General features: G+C 44.5%; 3 protein-coding genes across 13 annotated transcripts; 1 reads left to right on the top strand and 2 right to left on the bottom strand.

Moving 5' to 3' along the window:
- The first annotated feature begins 473 nt into the window (after positions 1-473).
- LOC125515923 (uncharacterized) lies at positions 474-13,438 on the top strand. 11 transcript variants are annotated; one of them, XM_048681407.2, is made up of 9 exons: positions 474-706; positions 745-809; positions 926-1,229; positions 1,313-1,475; positions 2,790-2,911; positions 3,027-3,138; positions 11,868-11,939; positions 12,515-12,605; positions 12,978-13,438. In XM_048681407.2, the coding sequence occupies exons 1-4, from the start codon at positions 613-615 to the stop codon at positions 1,375-1,377; spliced, it is 528 nt and encodes a 175-aa protein (XP_048537364.2). In that variant the 5' UTR covers positions 474-612; the 3' UTR covers positions 1,378-1,475; positions 2,790-2,911; positions 3,027-3,138; positions 11,868-11,939; positions 12,515-12,605; positions 12,978-13,438. The 11 variants fall into 11 exon arrangements, with proteins under 11 accessions (XP_048537364.2, XP_087382754.1, XP_087382755.1 ...); XM_087526628.1 differs by having other exon boundaries at positions 11,868-11,976; XM_087526629.1 differs by lacking the exon at positions 11,868-11,939.
- On the bottom strand, positions 6,045-7,465 carry LOC147963989 (uncharacterized). Its single transcript, XM_087529783.1, has 2 exons — positions 7,238-7,465; positions 6,045-7,145 (listed from the first exon to the last, which is right to left on the bottom strand). The coding sequence occupies exons 1-2, from the start codon at positions 7,463-7,465 to the stop codon at positions 6,045-6,047; spliced, it is 1,329 nt and encodes a 442-aa protein (XP_087385909.1).
- LOC147963988 (uncharacterized) lies at positions 7,413-13,077 on the bottom strand. Its single transcript, XM_087529782.1, has 9 exons — positions 12,958-13,077; positions 11,722-11,830; positions 11,559-11,627; positions 11,399-11,491; positions 11,049-11,330; positions 10,777-10,959; positions 9,358-9,450; positions 8,859-8,951; positions 7,413-8,782 (listed from the first exon to the last, which is right to left on the bottom strand). Exons 1-9 carry the CDS (start codon positions 13,075-13,077, stop codon positions 7,833-7,835), a joined length of 1,992 nt encoding a protein of 663 aa, XP_087385908.1. The 3' UTR covers positions 7,413-7,832.
- Positions 13,439-16,464: the final 3,026 nt, after the last annotated feature.

Raw genomic sequence — 16,464 nt, 5'->3', positions numbered from 1 at the left:
TTGATATTATTAGAAAATTATGTTGCTTAAATCATTTTACTAACACAACAATTCGGAGAAAACAACCAACTATAATGTTCATATATAAATAAGTATTCATCTGATTTTTTAAAATTATTTATATAGGCTATGCAAAATTTTCCAACAAAAGATAAAAACCTGCAAGCAAACCAACATAAACCAAGTATATTCGTTTTCGTTTCTCAATTTTTTTGTGATACACTCAATATATATAATAAGTATAAAAACATTTATTTTTATGAACCATATAATATATATATATATATATATATATATATATACACACACTTTTATTGTTTTTGTGAGGTAAATATATACTTTCAATATCTATGTTTTTTCGTTGAGCAAAATTTGCCATCAAAGGCCCAAATTAGCTATCCACCACGGCCCAACCAGCACCCAAGCTTACCCCCACCTAAAAAAACTAAATATAAAAAAAAATGAACCTTATCCCCAGCACTCTCTCCTCTCCTATCCACTCACTGACCACCTCTCGCCCTCTCCCCTCCCCGGCTCCCCCCGCCGCATCGCCGCGCGCGTCGACGAGCCCGCAACCGCGCGACTCCGCCCGCCGACCACCGAATCGGTCTCATGAATTGGCGGGGCTTGGGACTACGACCAGCTGTGTGCGGCGCGATCGACGGAGGCGGACGCAGCGAGCTTCCTGACCCGGGCGTGCGTGCTCGATCCGGTCTCATTCCGGTCGGATCCGCGGTGGTGCTCCTCTCCGGCGAGGTCGCAGGTCGATCCGACGCGGGGCGGCTCGATCTGCAAGCGGAGCAGCTCCGGTACGCCACTCCCCATGCTTGATGCGCCCCCTCTCCTCTTCTTCTTCCACATATTCCTTCCCTGATGTGGTTTCCTCTTCCCTGGTGTGCCGCGGCGCCGTGACCCGGTCTCACAGGCACGGCCAGGGCGACGACTGCTCCCCGACGCCGCCACCCTCCGCAAGGAGCGACGACAGCTCGAAGCTCTGCGGCACGGCGTGCGCCGAGCGACGCGCCGCGGGGGCGCCGCTGCCTCAGCCACCGGCGTGTCCGACCACCCGTCCACGTCCCCACCGCTGCCGCCGGCCGGCCACACGATGTCGCTCGTCCCGCTGCTTCAGCCGGCCAAGAAACCGGAACGCCCCCCTTGCCTGGCGACCTCGGCATCTCCATCGACCGTCTCAGAAAGCGCTACCTCGCTCGGCTCCCGCATAGCTGATGGTAAGCCCCTCCTTTGCTCTCTTGGCCTGCTTGCTTGCGAGCCCCTCATCTGAATTTGTTGGTTGGTTGCTTTCTTTCCTCAGCAAGCCAAGAAACAGGGAGTGCCGGCAGTAGTACTCTGAATCCATCAATGCAGCTGAATCCATAATGCTAATCAAGAGGTGGTTTTGGCCTAACTGGGATGTGCTTGAGTCCTGCATAGCCGTGGAGGAGGAAGTTGCTGCCCTTCTTGAGCAGTTTGCAAAGGTAAATCAGTTATCAATGTTAGATATACTTCTTTGAGGAAGCTGCTGCCGTTCTTTTACTCACCTTGCATAAAACTGCAATGTCAATGTTAGATGTACTTCATTGAATTCAAGCATCCTTTTAAACACCACATTGACTTAAATAGGCTTTCATTGCATCAACCCTAGTATTTCTAGAGAGCTACTCAAGCATGTTTTTTCCCATAATTGTTGTACGGATACTCATATTTTTATTGAATAACATATGTGGGGACTACTCTGCTTATATAATGTCTGATTTGATGATATCGTAATACATGCATTGTGTTGATGGTGCTATTACGGTGCCATCGCTTCCATCAAATTCCATTGGCATAATACTCCAATGTAATAATAAGTATCTAAAAGGTACTGAGATGTTCAAACAGCATGATAGTTGTGAAATAGAACAATTATGATAGCCGATAGCTAGCCTCGTATAAGGTTGTACTGGCTGTTGCAAAGTTTACCTGGTCTTCCATTTATATTTTTCAGAAGACAACCCCAAAACTGACTAAAGAAATAAAAAGTAGTAACACCAAGTCTTGTTTAAGTGTATTCGAGAAAGAAAAAGCCTTGTTAATGTGCCAAATCAGCACTGCAGCACGCTGAATCGTGTATAACATCCACCCATGTTGATTATTGGAACCTTTGATAATTAGTATATGAAATCTCACAATATTTATCAATGTGTTGCTCAAATAACATGTTTGTTTGTCTTACCCTAATGTTGTGTTTGGCGATTTGGCCAAATGTTTAATTCAAATAAACATTAGGGCCACCTGTTAGCTGAAAATAGGAATCTGAAAGAGCAATTGCTGGCTAGTATCATGGGTCAGTCTGTCATGCTTGTCATTTTAGCAAAGGTCAGCGCACCAGTACAGTTGATACCTAATATGAGACGTTTGCTCTCACAGGTCCTCCTATGATTAAATGAACTTCCTAAATCAATTCGTACACGCGGCTTTGCCCTTTGGAAACTTGTTTAGTAGTAGATGACGATAATAGGCCGAGGGCATCTGTCACCCAAGCATGTTGAGTGTACTTATGAAAATTTATCTCGAGTGTTTGCATCTGAAATTTTTGTGACTAAATTAACATGCATTTCTTACTGATTATAGTTTTTGAGAAAAAACCTATAGTTAATTCTCATTTTAAGTGTTTGCTGTTTTAATCTTGAACATCTTTCTTTCAAAATGATTTGAGTCTTGTTGGTAGGCATTGTTCAATAGTCAACATACATCCAACTTTGTATTTTGAATGATCAGTCTAACTTCTGCATTGAAACATGCGGCAGATCTTCAGTGAGCAAAGAGGGCAGTGGAAGGCAGCAACCCAATCCCAGGAGTTCCTTTGAACCCTTCAGCGTTAATACAATAATGCTTACACAGATCCTGAGAAGCCGGATGCTATAAATGTGTAAGTTGATTTATGTGTGCAAAAATATCACTCTGACAAAACCTTAGGAGTAGAGAGACATTGGTCTAATATTATTACTCACAAGATTTATATGTTGTGTTTTTTTGAAATGCAGATTCTTGGGCCATTTCCAGTCTCAACAAGGCAAACCTCCTCTTGTGGAAGTTGGACTGAGATCAGCATTACAATGTTGGCCGCCAAGGAACTCTATGTGAAGAAACTGGAAGGTACTGATATAAACTCTTCTACTAACAACAGCATTGCTTGATAAGCTGTGTTGTGCCCCTTACTACCATTCTCATCAATTATAGATTCGTGATGGTCTGCAAGCTATGATTTATGAGCCGATAGAAAGTTTAAATAGTTGTTTCACTTGGCAGGCCAGAAGGTGGTTTAGAATATTTTTGTTATATTCTAGTAATAATGATTTATGAGCTATGAAGTGGCTCAGGCTGTAGTTTGTAGGCATAGACCCACAAAGATCGCAAAAATAATTAAGCATGCAGTCTGCGTTCTTGGTGAATAGCCATGCATCTGGACGTATTGTATAGTACACATGAATTTTCACAGCTTTGCTCAAGTCATCCGAATCCGATCACCATCGTTGGACCTCGCAACTAATAACAGCCGTTTCCTTGCGCCAAACCTGCAACACAGCATGGCTGTTTATGTATGTATTGAAAAGCCAGCATTATAAAATTCAAATAACGGGGAAATAAGAGACTATACAGGGACCTCCACCTATGAGACATAATATAATAAAGATATGGTTTTCATATTGTGTGGTGGTCCAGTTTTGTGGTCGCTTTGGGGCCGCATCAAAAATATTTCTGTAATGTAGAACACTTGAGTGGAGTCTAATTTTACAATGACGAAGTGACCAAGGCAGTGTGCAATATGTTTGCAGGAAAACAAATTCGAGTTTAGATGTAGTACGTGAATGATTGCAAAACAACAAAAGAATAATACACATAAGCAAACCAGCAAAACGAAAAATAATGTCACATACAAAGACTGCTGCAACATGCAGGGGAATAAGAGACTATACAGGGACCTCCACCTATGATAAATAATATATAGATATAGTTTTGATATATTGTATGGTGGTCCAGTTTTGTGGCCGCTTTGGGGCCACATCATAAATATTTCTGTATTGTAGAACACTTGAGTGGAGTCTAGTTTTACAATGACGAAGTGACCAAGGCAGTGTGCAATATTTGTGTAGAAAAACAAAGCCGAGTTTAGATGTAGTAGATGATTGATTACAAAACAACAAAAGAATAATATACATAAGCAAACCAGCATAACAAAAAATAATTTCGCATACAACAAAATTTGGCAACTTGCAAAGTCACAACTCCGAGGCAATATTATTAATACTTGCCTTGTACTATAAACATAATAAAGTTCAATTGCAAACATCGAAAGATAGAGATATGTACAAAGACAGCAAAGAGCACAAAATTACCTGTAGCATAAGAGTAAATCCTCTCACATATTTAAGAGTGGACTTCAGCCTGTAAGGACTTCCTTATAGACGATGTTCTTCATCGAGGTCTGTAAGGACAAGGCAGGTCTTTTTCGCTTCTTAGATTTACCGCTTTCCTTCTTGGCATTCTCCTTCTCCTTCTCAATGAGGATCTTTATATTTCTCTTTGCGGTGGCTCGAGACAATGCAACATACAGTTGACCATGAGAGAACACCGGATTAGGTAGGTACACGCCAACAATCGGAATTGTCTGGCCTTGAGCCTTGTTAATCGTCATAGCAAAGCTAAGCCTTACAGGAAATTGCTTCCTCTTGAACTTGAATGGAAACATGTCGTTGTCAGACGGGCATAGGGGTATTCGAGGAAGGAATACCCTCCTACCTGCATGTTGTCCGATCACGATTTCTGCGTCGATGGTGTTCCTCTCGAAACCTCGCACCACAAGCCTCGTCCCATTACACAGACCATTAGCCGGATCAATGTTCCGGAGAAGTATGACAGGGCAGTTGAGCTTCAGTTTGAGTGCATGCGGAGGCAGACCGTTGGGAGTCAATCCATTTAGGAACTCGGGAGCGTAGTAGCCATACGGGTCGTCTTCTGCACTGTCAAAGCTATGGTAGATTACTTCTTCTCGCCGAAAACGCTCTACCATGCGTATGTTTATCTTGTCGACGTTGTCGTTCGTGGTGAAGAGGATTGCACGTGAAGTCATGTAATTCGGATCGGACATGTTGTCATCTAGTCTCGGAAACACATGGTCAATCAGCTTCTCCAGGTCGTCACCCTCGCCTGTAGACGACACACAAATATCTTCAGGGAGTCGTATGTTTCCTTGATCGTAAACTTCCTCGGTGCCATTGCCTACCCTTAGCAAGTAGTCCACAAACCAGGTGTCATTATGAGCCCTCATGTTGGTGACGAGCCTTAGCTGGCGCATACCCTTCCAGAGGTGTGAACTTCGGAGGGTTGCATCGATTATCTGACCCCGGGACCCCCTCCTGACGATCGGAAGCACCTGCCTGAAGTCCCCGCCAAACACAACAGTTTTTCCTCCAAAGGGTCGGTCCCGTCTTCCCATGATGTCGCGCATGCTGTTGTCCAGTGCCTCAACCGCCTGTCGCTTAGTCATGGTGGCCTCATCCCATAGTATCAATGAGGCCATCCTCAGTAGCTTGGAGGTACCACTCTGCTTCGTGAAGGTGCATGAGGCGCCATCGTCACAGCTCAATGGGATCTTGAACCTCGAGTGGGCAGTCCTGCCTCCAGGCATGATAGAAGCGGCGACGCCTGACGTCGCGGTAGCGATAGCGATGTTTCCGTCGCTTCGAACCTTGGCGAGCAGCGCCCTGTACAGGAAAGTCTTCCTTGTACCTCCCGGGCCATCAACAAAGAACACACCCCCATCACCGCGTTCAACAGAAGCTAGTATCTCGTCGTATGCAGCCCTCTGCTCTGAGTTTAGCGACGAAGCCAATTTAGTGTCGTTAATGTCAAAATCGACGTTGGATTCCTCGACCGCTTCTCTGGCCTCGCCCTCGGTTGGGTCGAACGAGTCGTCAATGCATGGAAGAGCGAAATCAGCTATGTCTTTGCCCATGGACTGCAACATACCCCTAATGTCAAGCAACACCATTTGTTCCACCTTAATCAGGCACGTGTGATCGTCGATAGTCATCAGACATAGGCTCAAAGTGCCTATCCCATAAACCACGCACGTCGCCTGGCTCATAGTGCACCAAAATTGTTGCGAAGAGCCTCCTGAGCGAACATGGCATCGCCCACTGCTCTGCCTCGGTAAGACAGTCGTCGAGCGTGTTATCTGCCTCGATGAGTCCCAACCTTTTGGAAGCCTCTCTAAAGCTCCCGCATAGCCTACCGTCCACGGTGAGCAGGTCCTCATAGGATGTCTTGCCAGCAACATGGTTTAGCAACACACGCATATAGTATCGCTCCCCCTCGGCAGGATTGGCAGACACAATTCGACCTATCTGAAAACGTTCCACCCGCTCTTTCCTATACTTCTTACCCTTCTGCCATGTGAACCTTCCAGGAAAATCCTTGTACAATATATTCCTAGCCCACGGGTGGTCTTGGTTAGCTTTGAAATACTCTGTCAACATGGATTTGGAAGCTTTCTCAGAGGCGACTACGTCGGTCAAGTGAGCTTGCTCATTGAATGCCACCCTGTGCATATTCGGGAGATGAAGAGGCAACTGTAGGACAGGTGGCTCATTGGCACACAAGGGGAAGCCAAATATCCTCCACATCGCCTCTGGAGGAGTAACCCACCTCGCGTCTACGTATCGTTTTATCTCATCAATGTTACCATCGGCGTCAGGCTGGTCGATGCTGAAAGAAGCCCTATCATGGCCCTTGTATATGTACTTGTAAAGGTATTTGACGGCCTTTATGCTGGAGCAAACCTCAACGTTGTTTTGGCAATTGAACATCCGCAGAAGGTAAGGGTTATACGGAACAACCCATCTGTTGTCCAACATTTTACCCCGGACCTTAGCCTGCCGACCACTATCTCGACGACGATAAACAGGGTATGAGTCCTTACCCTGTGCCGTGTTTTCATTGAACGACCGCAGGTATCTGCACTTGCACTCGTTCTGTTGCATGCACACATTTTTGGGATTGAGAACACCGCATGGTCCGTGCATCATATGTTTCACCACCAAGGCGTGGAGTTCAGGATACTTCTGCTTGTCTGGTAGCTCGGCAGAAATGAGTCGGTCGTACTGCTCCGGAACGACAAGCTTATAGGCAGAATCCATGATCAACAAAAGTGTGCGTGGGGGAGGCCCCTCTTCTGGAACTCGACTACGTATACATGTGCGACAACCACACCCAGGATATTCTTCTTGAACATCTCTTTCATAGCCTCTAGCTTGCCATGGAACACACAAGCAACAAGATCAGGTCGGTCTTGCGCTGTTTGACCAGGAAACAACTCATTCGTTATCTCTTCCCAGTTAGGGTTGCAGGTCATGGTCAAGAAGATGTCAGGCTTCCCGTAGGTATGGACAATTGCCATGGCATCCATATGCCTCCGCTTCATGTCGCGGTCGCCACCTGGATACGTTCCAGGGAGCACTATCCTTACCCCAACAGCGCTTGCCCGAGTCTCCCTGGATGTAATTGCATCAACAACTCCTTTATACAGATCGGCGCGGATCTTTGTCTGGTTCTTCCTGTACCATTTCAACCTACAACTCTCAACCTACAACTCTCAATCTTGATGTACATGTCCACCCCCCATTGCTGGAGCAATCGTGCTCCACAGAGTATGGGATTGAATATCCCAGGTCGTGTCTGTAGCATGTAACAGTAGTAGTCTCTCACCGAGACGTATAACCTGCTATTCCCATCCGCACATGGATGAGTAACGCGGACATTAGGATTCATATGAGAAGTATACAATTAATCTAAATGACAGAACACGCATGAGGCTTACCTGCATCATCATCATCATCACGTCTACCTCTTGGTTGTTGCACAACCGGCCAAGGGACATCACGTTTAGGAAGTTTTGGGTGCCAACCGAGATCCCCCCTTGGGTAGAAGAGTGGGTAAGAGAGCGGGTCATACGGGCCAGCCGTCACATGTATACTGTGCCTCTGGTTGTCATTCCCGCAAAGTGTAATCCTACGATCGAACCTCTTCGCTAGGTCAGTGCCCTCCACCCAAATTGCAGCGACCTCAGATGACAGAGGTCTATTATACTTCCGTTGGTCTAGTCTCGCGTCAGTGTTTAGGTCTATCCTGTAATCGTCGAGGTTGTCCCTGTGCGCACCCAAACTCCTAAACTGCTGGGAGTACGGGTTTTCCCTGAGTATGTCCACTAACTTTCTGACAACATCCTGGTCTAATTGCTCGGTGGCAGCCTTGCGATGGGTTAGGCCTGGGTCGTCGTCGTAGAAGTACAACTGTAGATGATCTGGACGTGATGTTGGCCCGAAGGAATGAATGTTGTGGTAAATGGTGCCGTGCGCCCGGAACGTGTACACCCTAGACTTCATGTTTGTGTAGCTTTCATCAAGGCTGACGCCGAGGGTTGTGAAGGAGAAGTGGCCGTTGAAGAACCGTATGTTCTCCCGAAAATGCCTTGAGTTCGCATCCATGCTAGACCAAAGCCTCATTAGCTCCGGGATGGCCTCCGGTTGCTTCAGCTGGATCTGCCCACTGCGACAACAGAATCCTGGGGCCTCGGACACAAACTTCTTGGCCTTGCAGTGATGGCAATTTGCGGCGTGCTTTAGGATGTGTGTGTGGTCCGGGAGGTTTGAGTAGACATAGTCCAATTGATCATGGTCGACATAGGTATTTTTACTTGAGTCTTCCAATTCGTCGTGCTCCATGCCATCAACATCTGAGCCTGCAAACAATGTTTATAATTAGTGTGATATTTCCAACGGGTGGATGTTGCTCCAGTGGGTGTACTGTGGACATACCTTCACCAGCAAAAAGGTAATACTCATCGTCAAAGAGGCTGTCAGGGTTGACATTATCATTCATGAGACGACTAAGGTAAGCGTCCATGTCGTCTGCTCAGGTGCGAAACCAATAAATGAGGGTTTAGTCTCAAGGAACGCAAGAGAGTAAGGATGGGAGTGTTACCTTCACTTCTGATCGTGTACTCCGACGTGCTAGATGGGGTCGAGGCACCATGTGCTTCCACTACGGTAGGTTGTCCAGTTGAGCTCATTTCCGGTATGGAGATGGACCTGGCGGTTGGTGTCATTACCCTACCTGCAAACCTTTCATTACGCGGGTCGCGTAGAGCATTTCTCTCACCACGTGGTACCTTCGAACATGTTTTTGCTTCCCTATTTTCACCTGACGTGTCTTCGCCGCCATACTTCCCTTGCAAGCTTGCTCTCTCGTCCCACGCCGAGCTCTGGACTCATGACTCTGCTCGTCCGCCATTATCCGGCTTTGTTACCGGATCACTGGTTTGCTGGTCGGCATTTTGTATGTGCTCATTGATTTCGATGAGGTCGCCATCTACAGCACCATCACCAAAGGTTCTGCTTAGGTATGCACCTACAACATTATCGAACCATTATTTATATGTCATGAATGATTACATGATGAAAGATGATGGTTCATAGGATAACTACCATCGGTTTCGGTGTTGCGGATGTATGTGGGGGCCGCATTCACGGTAGGAGCATGATCTATTTGTTCACTGTCAGATTGTGGCGTGATGGCTGAAAGCGTGAGAGTCGGACAATGTGTGTGAGTGCTGGACAATGTGCTAGTTAGATCTGGACGTGGCATAGCGATCGATTCCGCACACGGTGTCTTTTCTTTTTGCAGCATACTTTGCCTTTCTTTTTGCACTTGATTCCCCCCTTTCATCCTCAGTCATGGTTTTAGGGGTGTTGCACGTGCCATTCTCGCAACTTCTGATTTTTTTCTTGAAGATCGATCGTTCCGTCGCCCACTTTTTTCTGATAATTTGCTCGCCTCCGCGCATTTCTCTGCTCACTTTGCTCGTCTGTTAAGTCACCCTTGTGTTCTTTATAGCAGTGTGAAAACATAATCAGAAGTTCATTGTTCAACATTTTGCAAGGTAGCAGAATCTCAACAAATACCAATATCGACAATACAAAGTTTGTTTTATCTGTTGTATTATTTTAGAATGTTGGACAAAGATTCAAATGGTTCAGTTTCATGAAAACATAGTATAACCATATATTATGAAACCGAGCGGGTATGTAATATAATCCCAGTGCTGAAACATATTGATGAAACATAAAACGTTCTTACCCGATATCGTAAGGGCAGGCTGATTTTCATCTAGTTGCTTGCTGGCTGCCTCCTCTTTTTTCTTTCGATAAGCAGCTCTCCTCCGAGCCTTTATTTGCTCTTTTTTCTCGTCAAGGTCCACCGAGGATGGTTGGCACACATTAGTGATATCACCGAGAGGTAACAGGGGAACATTTAGCATATGTGCATGGAGGGTTTAGGGTCTTGTTAAACAATGATGTATAGCTGGATGTAGTTGGGTTGGTATCCCTGAGAGGTAACAGCAGAACATTTTGCATATATGCACGGAGGGTTTAGGGTCTTCATTGTTCACCGAGAGGCAACATGTCTGGTTGAAGCCACTTCTCTATCTAGGGTTTATTTTTTATATAATCCCTCCGTGTCCATACATAAAGTGTATATGGAATCAAAAGTCGTATGTCTGACCTATATCGAATTGAGCCTAAATGATCAGGAATTGTATGCACAACACAGTGGTCAACTATTGTTTGGTCAATTATTTGTGGGGTTGGGGTGAGGAAACATACGTCGCCTAGATTCTTCACTCAGAAAGTATACATACGGTCATCGTATTGCTGAAACATAAAACATCCTTACCTGATTTCGTAATTGCAGGCAGATTTTCATCTTGTTGCTTGCTGTCTGCCTCCTCTTTTTGTTTTCGATAACCCGCTCGCCTCCGAGCATTTATTAGCTCTTTTTTCTCATCAAGGTCCACCGAGGTTGGTTGACACACATTAGTGATATCACCGAGAGGTAACATGGGAACATTTTGCATATCTGCATGTGATTTGATGTTAACATTATATTGTGGAATGGAGGGAGTATATATAATATCCTTGCAGTGCCTTCCCATAAAGCATTCTTACCTGATATCGTAAGGGCAGACAGTTTTTCATCTTGTTGCTTGGCGGTAGCCTCCTCTTTTTTCTTTCTATAAGCAGCTCGCCTCCGAGCTTTCATTGCTCTCTTTTCATGAAGGTCCATAGAGGATGGTTGATCTGCATTAGTGATATCACTGAGAGGATGGCGTGGGACATTCTGAGGCCTCTCTTCCCAAATGTCACTTGTCATGCTAGCTAGTTCTTTTGTCAGATTACTGAGAGCCGGCAACGAATCTACATTATATAGGCATGAGATTGGAGGGTTGTCTGCATCATGTAAACATAACAATATACAGGACCGATATAAGGCAAAGTTGTAAGCGCATGGTGTTAACCTTTCGACACATGGTGAACATCGTCGGCTACAGGTATAACCCCTTCGTAAGAGTCGTCACCATTTGTCCCCTCCATTGGGCCTGCAACATCTCCTGTGATGGTGTTTGACATGTATAACAAAATATGTAGCTGAACATATACATGGAGGTAGATATATACCTGGAGTATCATATGTGCTATCACCATCGGTCTCAAGTATCATCCGTTCGTAGGGAGTAATATGGACTCCTACAAGTCACGATGTTGATACATCAGAATCGGTTGTGCCCAAGTCTGTTAGGTATGATTTTTCACATAAAAAGGATAAAATTAAGCCTTATACCTGGACTACGTGGGTACATTATGTCAACAACGTCGGCTACGGGTATAATCCCTTCATTAGAGTCGTCAACACTCGTCCCCTCCGTCGGGCCTGCAACAAATTCAGTTTCCTGGGTTGGTGTTTGACTTGTGTAGCACAATTTACAGGTGAACATATACCTGGAGGTATCGGCGATGGTGTCGTCTGTTCTGTTGGCTTGCTGTGTGGAGTCCCCATAGGTAACTACTAAAAAAAAGACATGTCTAACAGACTCAGGTATCCCGCAAAAACTTGTAAACTGACTCTGCAAGCAGATAACGTGAAATACCAACAGTACTAAACGCCCGTTCCCATGCTACAGAAACTCAGTCCATAAGGGCAGCTTTGCTATACATATGAAAATAGAAAGACATGTCCAACAGACTTTGCTACTTTGCATTTTTTTGAAAACTGAATTTGCTGGTTATAAACATGATCGGGGTTGCTTGGTCTGAGTATTGGAGCCTGTTAACAGGAAAAATGACTAGCACGACTGCATATTCCAGCTCTGACCTTCCGTATTATGTTAATCAAATCTATTGCTATTTTCGTTCTCAAGCACATAACTGTATTACACAAGATCTATTTTTATTTGCACTTCATTTGAGTTGAGAATCCGTTTCTGTTGTAACAAAATAGCAATAGATATGTCGCATTCCACTTATTTTGGAACGTCGGGTAATTTCATGTGTACCATTGGTGCAAAATGAATTCTGGCATGGCTTGATTTAGTTTCTGTTTGCTTTCATCCTTTTATTCGTTTGGTTTATTCCAGGTCCATATAATTATGATGCTTGGAGGGTATGACGTTCGACAATATTTATGAATCCTTCAATGCTGACTTTGAGGATGGTACAATCGGGCAGGTAATTATTTTTCCTTTTGTCATGTGAAGCCCAACACTATGCTCTTAACCAGGTATGGATCTTTGAGAGTATCCTTCATGGTGAATATGGAGAAGGAATGAATATCGAAGTACTTGTTCTAGCTGAAAGGGTAGACCTGCTCTAACCAAAGGACCTTTAGATGCTTGACTACAACCATTGCACTTACTGTTGTGGACCGGTTATATAGATTAACCAATTATGCCTGTCATGTATAGATTAACCGAAAGTTGTATATGTTCCGCCCAAGTTATCATGTATTACATTTGTGGACAGTTGTATATGTTCTGATCTGTACACGTATACATAACAAACAAAGCATGTGTGTTCATACCTGGGGTTGAATCCGTACAGCGTTGCCGCCGGGAACTCCTATGTCGCTGTCGTGGTTCCGCGGCGGTGGCGCTGTCCAGTGGTTCTGTGGCGGCGGCGCTGTGGAGTGCGCAGATCGCATGACGGCGGCGATCCAGATGGACTCAGGCGGCGAGATCCGGCGGGGTATGAGGTTCGACGGCAGGCCGATCCTGATCTGCGGCAGGACGCTGTTTTCTTTGTCTACGTGCGTGGGCGGGGTTCGGTGGGTTGGTGTGGGGGTGATGGAAAAAAAACCGGTTGAAAAAAACCAGACGAAAAAAAACCAGACGAAAGTGGGGGGACTATTTAACAACTCGTCCATTAGGAGTAGAGATCAGGAGTAGAGATTTTATGTGAGACAAGCAAAACAACTCGGTAACTAATCAAGTTGTAGCCAATATTTGGCACATTGCTAAATATTTGGCACCAATCCAATCATGCTCTATATTCACTTCTAATTATGTATGTTTGATTTGTATATGTTTAGCTCTTAAATTAGGGTAGGAATCTGGTAAAAAAAATATAAGTCGAAGCTCTCGAGGAAAATAATCTTAGCGCATGCTCCCTACCTCACAAACGTCGTTGATTCTCATGTCACCCTATCTTTTTTGTTTTGGTGATGATCATGCACAACAATCATATTGTGCACAACTTTATATATTGACAATATTTTAATAACTATCTTGTTTAAAAGTATATTTTAATGTCTACTCTTATAGTCTTTAAGAAGAATGAAACTATTTTTAATTGGTTTATAATAAAAACTAGAACAATGGCCATGCGTTGTAACGGGATATAAATATTCTAGCACATTAGCTTGTGATTTTCCTGTCAATAATAATGCGGTTGTGTAAATAAATGTTCATAAAATTCTGCCGGTGAATTACCTTATATTTTGATTAGAAGTTTGATAAGTAAATTAAAGTGGAATTGGTTTAGAAGATAAGTAAATTAAGATGATTAACTATCATATACATGGAAGGTTGGACGAAATGGTTGTGGGAAGAAAGGTAAAATGAGAACCTTACATTCTTTTTAGGTAGTATAAGAGATGACACAAAATAAAGACACGTGTTGATTTATAGGTGATGCCCATATTTATTCTTTACCATCCACTTCAACATCAGCGTTAGCGACTGTCTCTCGCACCGCTCCTCCTCGACTAAATTGACTACTTCCGACAGTCACTTTGCCTTCTCACTTTAGACAACAACGCCCGAGTGGTATTACCAAACCACTTCGTTGGGCTGGTAGGGAGATATGAAAAATCACTAATGTTGTATAATTGGCCACACTGCTTTTGTTGAAAATTAAGAAACTAAAGAAAACCATGCCCCTTGCAGTTGAATTGAGATCATTCCCAACTGTTGTATTGATGGAAGTTTCCATGAAAATGTATATTAGCGTTCCTTTAATTTGACCCCACAAATTCACCAGTGTGACCAGCCTACAGAATCATTTGAGCCATCGCTGATCTGAGCAGATAATTGAAGAAAATATGCCCTAGAGGCAATAATAAAGTTATTATTTATTTCCTTATATCATGATAAATGTTTATTATTCATACTAGAATTGTATTAACCGGAAACATAATACATATGTGAATACATAGACAAACAGAGTGTCACTAGTATGCCTCTACTTGACTAGCTCGTTGATCAAAGATGGTTATGTTTCCTAACCATAGACATGAGTTGTCATTTGATTAACGGGATCACATCATTAGGAGAATGATGTGATTGACTTGACCCATTCCGTTAGCATAGCACTTGATCGTTTAGTTTGTTGCTATTGCTTCCTTTATGACTACGAGATTATGCAACTCCCGTTTACCAGAGGAACACTTTGTGTGCTACCAAACGTCACAACGTAACTGGGTGATTATAAAGATGCTCTACAGGTGTCTCCGAAGGTACTTGTTGGGTTGGCGTATTTCGAGATTAGGATTTGTCATTCCGATTGTTAGAGAGGTATCTCTGGGCCCTCTCGGTAATGCACATCACTTAAGCCTTGCAAGCATTGCAACTAATGCGTTAGTTGCGGGATGATGTATTACTGAATGAGTAAAGAGATTTGCCGGTAACGAGATTGAACTAGGTATTGAGATACCGACGACCGAATCTCGAGCAAGTAACATACCGATGACAAAGGGAACAACGTATGTTGTTATGCGGTTTGACCGATAAAGATCTTCGTAGAATATGTAGGAGCCAATATGAGTATCCAGGTTCTGCTATTGGTTATTGACGTGTCTCGGTCATGTCTACATAGTTCTCGAACCCGTAGGGTCCGCACGCTTAAAGTTCGATGACGGTTATATTACGAGTTTATGTGTTTTGATGTACCGAAGGAGTTCGGAGTCCCGGATGAGATCGGGGACATGACGAGGAGTCTCGAAATGGTCGAGACGTAAAGATCGATATATTGGACGACTATATTCGGACACCGGAAAGGTTCCGAGTGATTCAGGTATTTTTGGGAGTACCGGGGAGTTACGGGAATTCGTATTGGGCCTTAATGGGCCATACGGGAAAGGAGAGAAAGGCCTCAAAGGGTGGCCGCACCCCTCCCCATGGGCTGGTCCGAATTGAACTAGGGAGGGGGGGGGGGCGCCCCCTTCCTTCCTTCTCCTTTTCCCTTCCCTTTCCTTCCCTCCTACTCCTACTACTTGGAAGGGCTCCTAGTTCTACTAGGAAAGGGGGAATCCTACTCCCGGTGGGAGTAGGACTCCCCTAGGGCGCGCCATAGAGAGGGCCGGCCCTCCCCCTCCTCCACTCCTTTATATACGGGGGCAGGGGCACCCCAAAGACACAATAATTGATCTCTTGATCTCTCAGCCGTGTGCGGTGCCCCCCCTCCACCATAATCCACCTCGATCATATCGTAGCGGTGCTTAGGCGAAGCCCTGCGTCGGTAGAACATCATCATCATCACCACGCCGTCGTGCTGACAAAATTCTCCCTCAACACTCGGCTGGATCGGAGTTCGAGGGACGGTTTTCGATGCGTAGGTAAGAACGGTTATTCTCAGCCCGTAGCTGCCACGTAAAACTTGCAACAACAAAGTAGAGGACGTCTAACTTGTTTTTGCAGGGCATGTTGTGATGTGACATGGTCAAGACGTGATGAGATATAAGTTGTTGTATAAGATGATCATGTTTTGTTGAAGTTATCGGCAACTGGCAGAAGCCTTATGGTTGTCTCTTTATTGCATAAGATGCAAGCGCCAAATAATTGCTTTACAATTATCGCTATGCGATAGCAATAGTTGCAAGAACAATAGTTGGCGAGACGACCATGTGACGACACATTGATATAGATCAAGATGATGGAGATCATGGTGTCATGCCGGTGACGATGGAAATCATGACGATGTTTTGGAGATGGAGATCAAAGGCACAAGATGATGATGGCCATATCATGTCACATATTTTGATTGCATGTGATGTTTATCTTTTATGCATCTTATCTTGCTTTGATTGACGGTA

Source organism: Triticum urartu, chromosome 6A (assembly GCF_056163025.1).
Source record: "Triticum urartu cultivar PI428250 chromosome 6A, HENAU_Tu73, whole genome shotgun sequence".
Classification (NCBI taxonomy): Eukaryota; Viridiplantae; Streptophyta; class Magnoliopsida; order Poales; family Poaceae; genus Triticum; species Triticum urartu.
This window is presented reverse-complemented; position numbering and strand designations above follow the sequence as displayed.

Coding starts and splice junctions, on each gene's coding strand:
- LOC125515923 (XM_087526629.1), top strand. CDS start 613: ATGAATTGGCGGGGCTTGGGACTACGACCAGCTGTGTGCGGCGCGATC. Junction 707..744: donor TGACCCGGGCGTGCGTGCTC/GATCCGGTCTCA, acceptor GCGGTGGTGCTC/CTCTCCGGCGAGGTCGCAGG. Junction 810..925: donor CTGCAAGCGGAGCAGCTCCG/GTACGCCACTCC, acceptor CCGGTCTCACAG/GCACGGCCAGGGCGACGACT.
- LOC147963989 (XM_087529783.1), bottom strand. CDS start 7,465: ATGAAGCGGAGGCATATGGATGCCATGGCAATTGTCCATACCTACGGG. Junction 7,146..7,237: donor TGGGTGTGGTTGTCGCACAT/GTATACGTAGTC, acceptor GTTCCGGAGCAG/TACGACCGACTCATTTCTGC.
- LOC147963988 (XM_087529782.1), bottom strand. CDS start 13,077: ATGCGATCTGCGCACTCCACAGCGCCGCCGCCACAGAACCACTGGACA. Junction 11,628..11,721: donor AATGTACCCACGTAGTCCAG/GTATAAGGCTTA, acceptor CGTGACTTGTAG/GAGTCCATATTACTCCCTAC. Junction 10,960..11,048: donor GTCTGCCCTTACGATATCAG/GTAAGAATGCTT, acceptor AATCACATGCAG/ATATGCAAAATGTTCCCATG.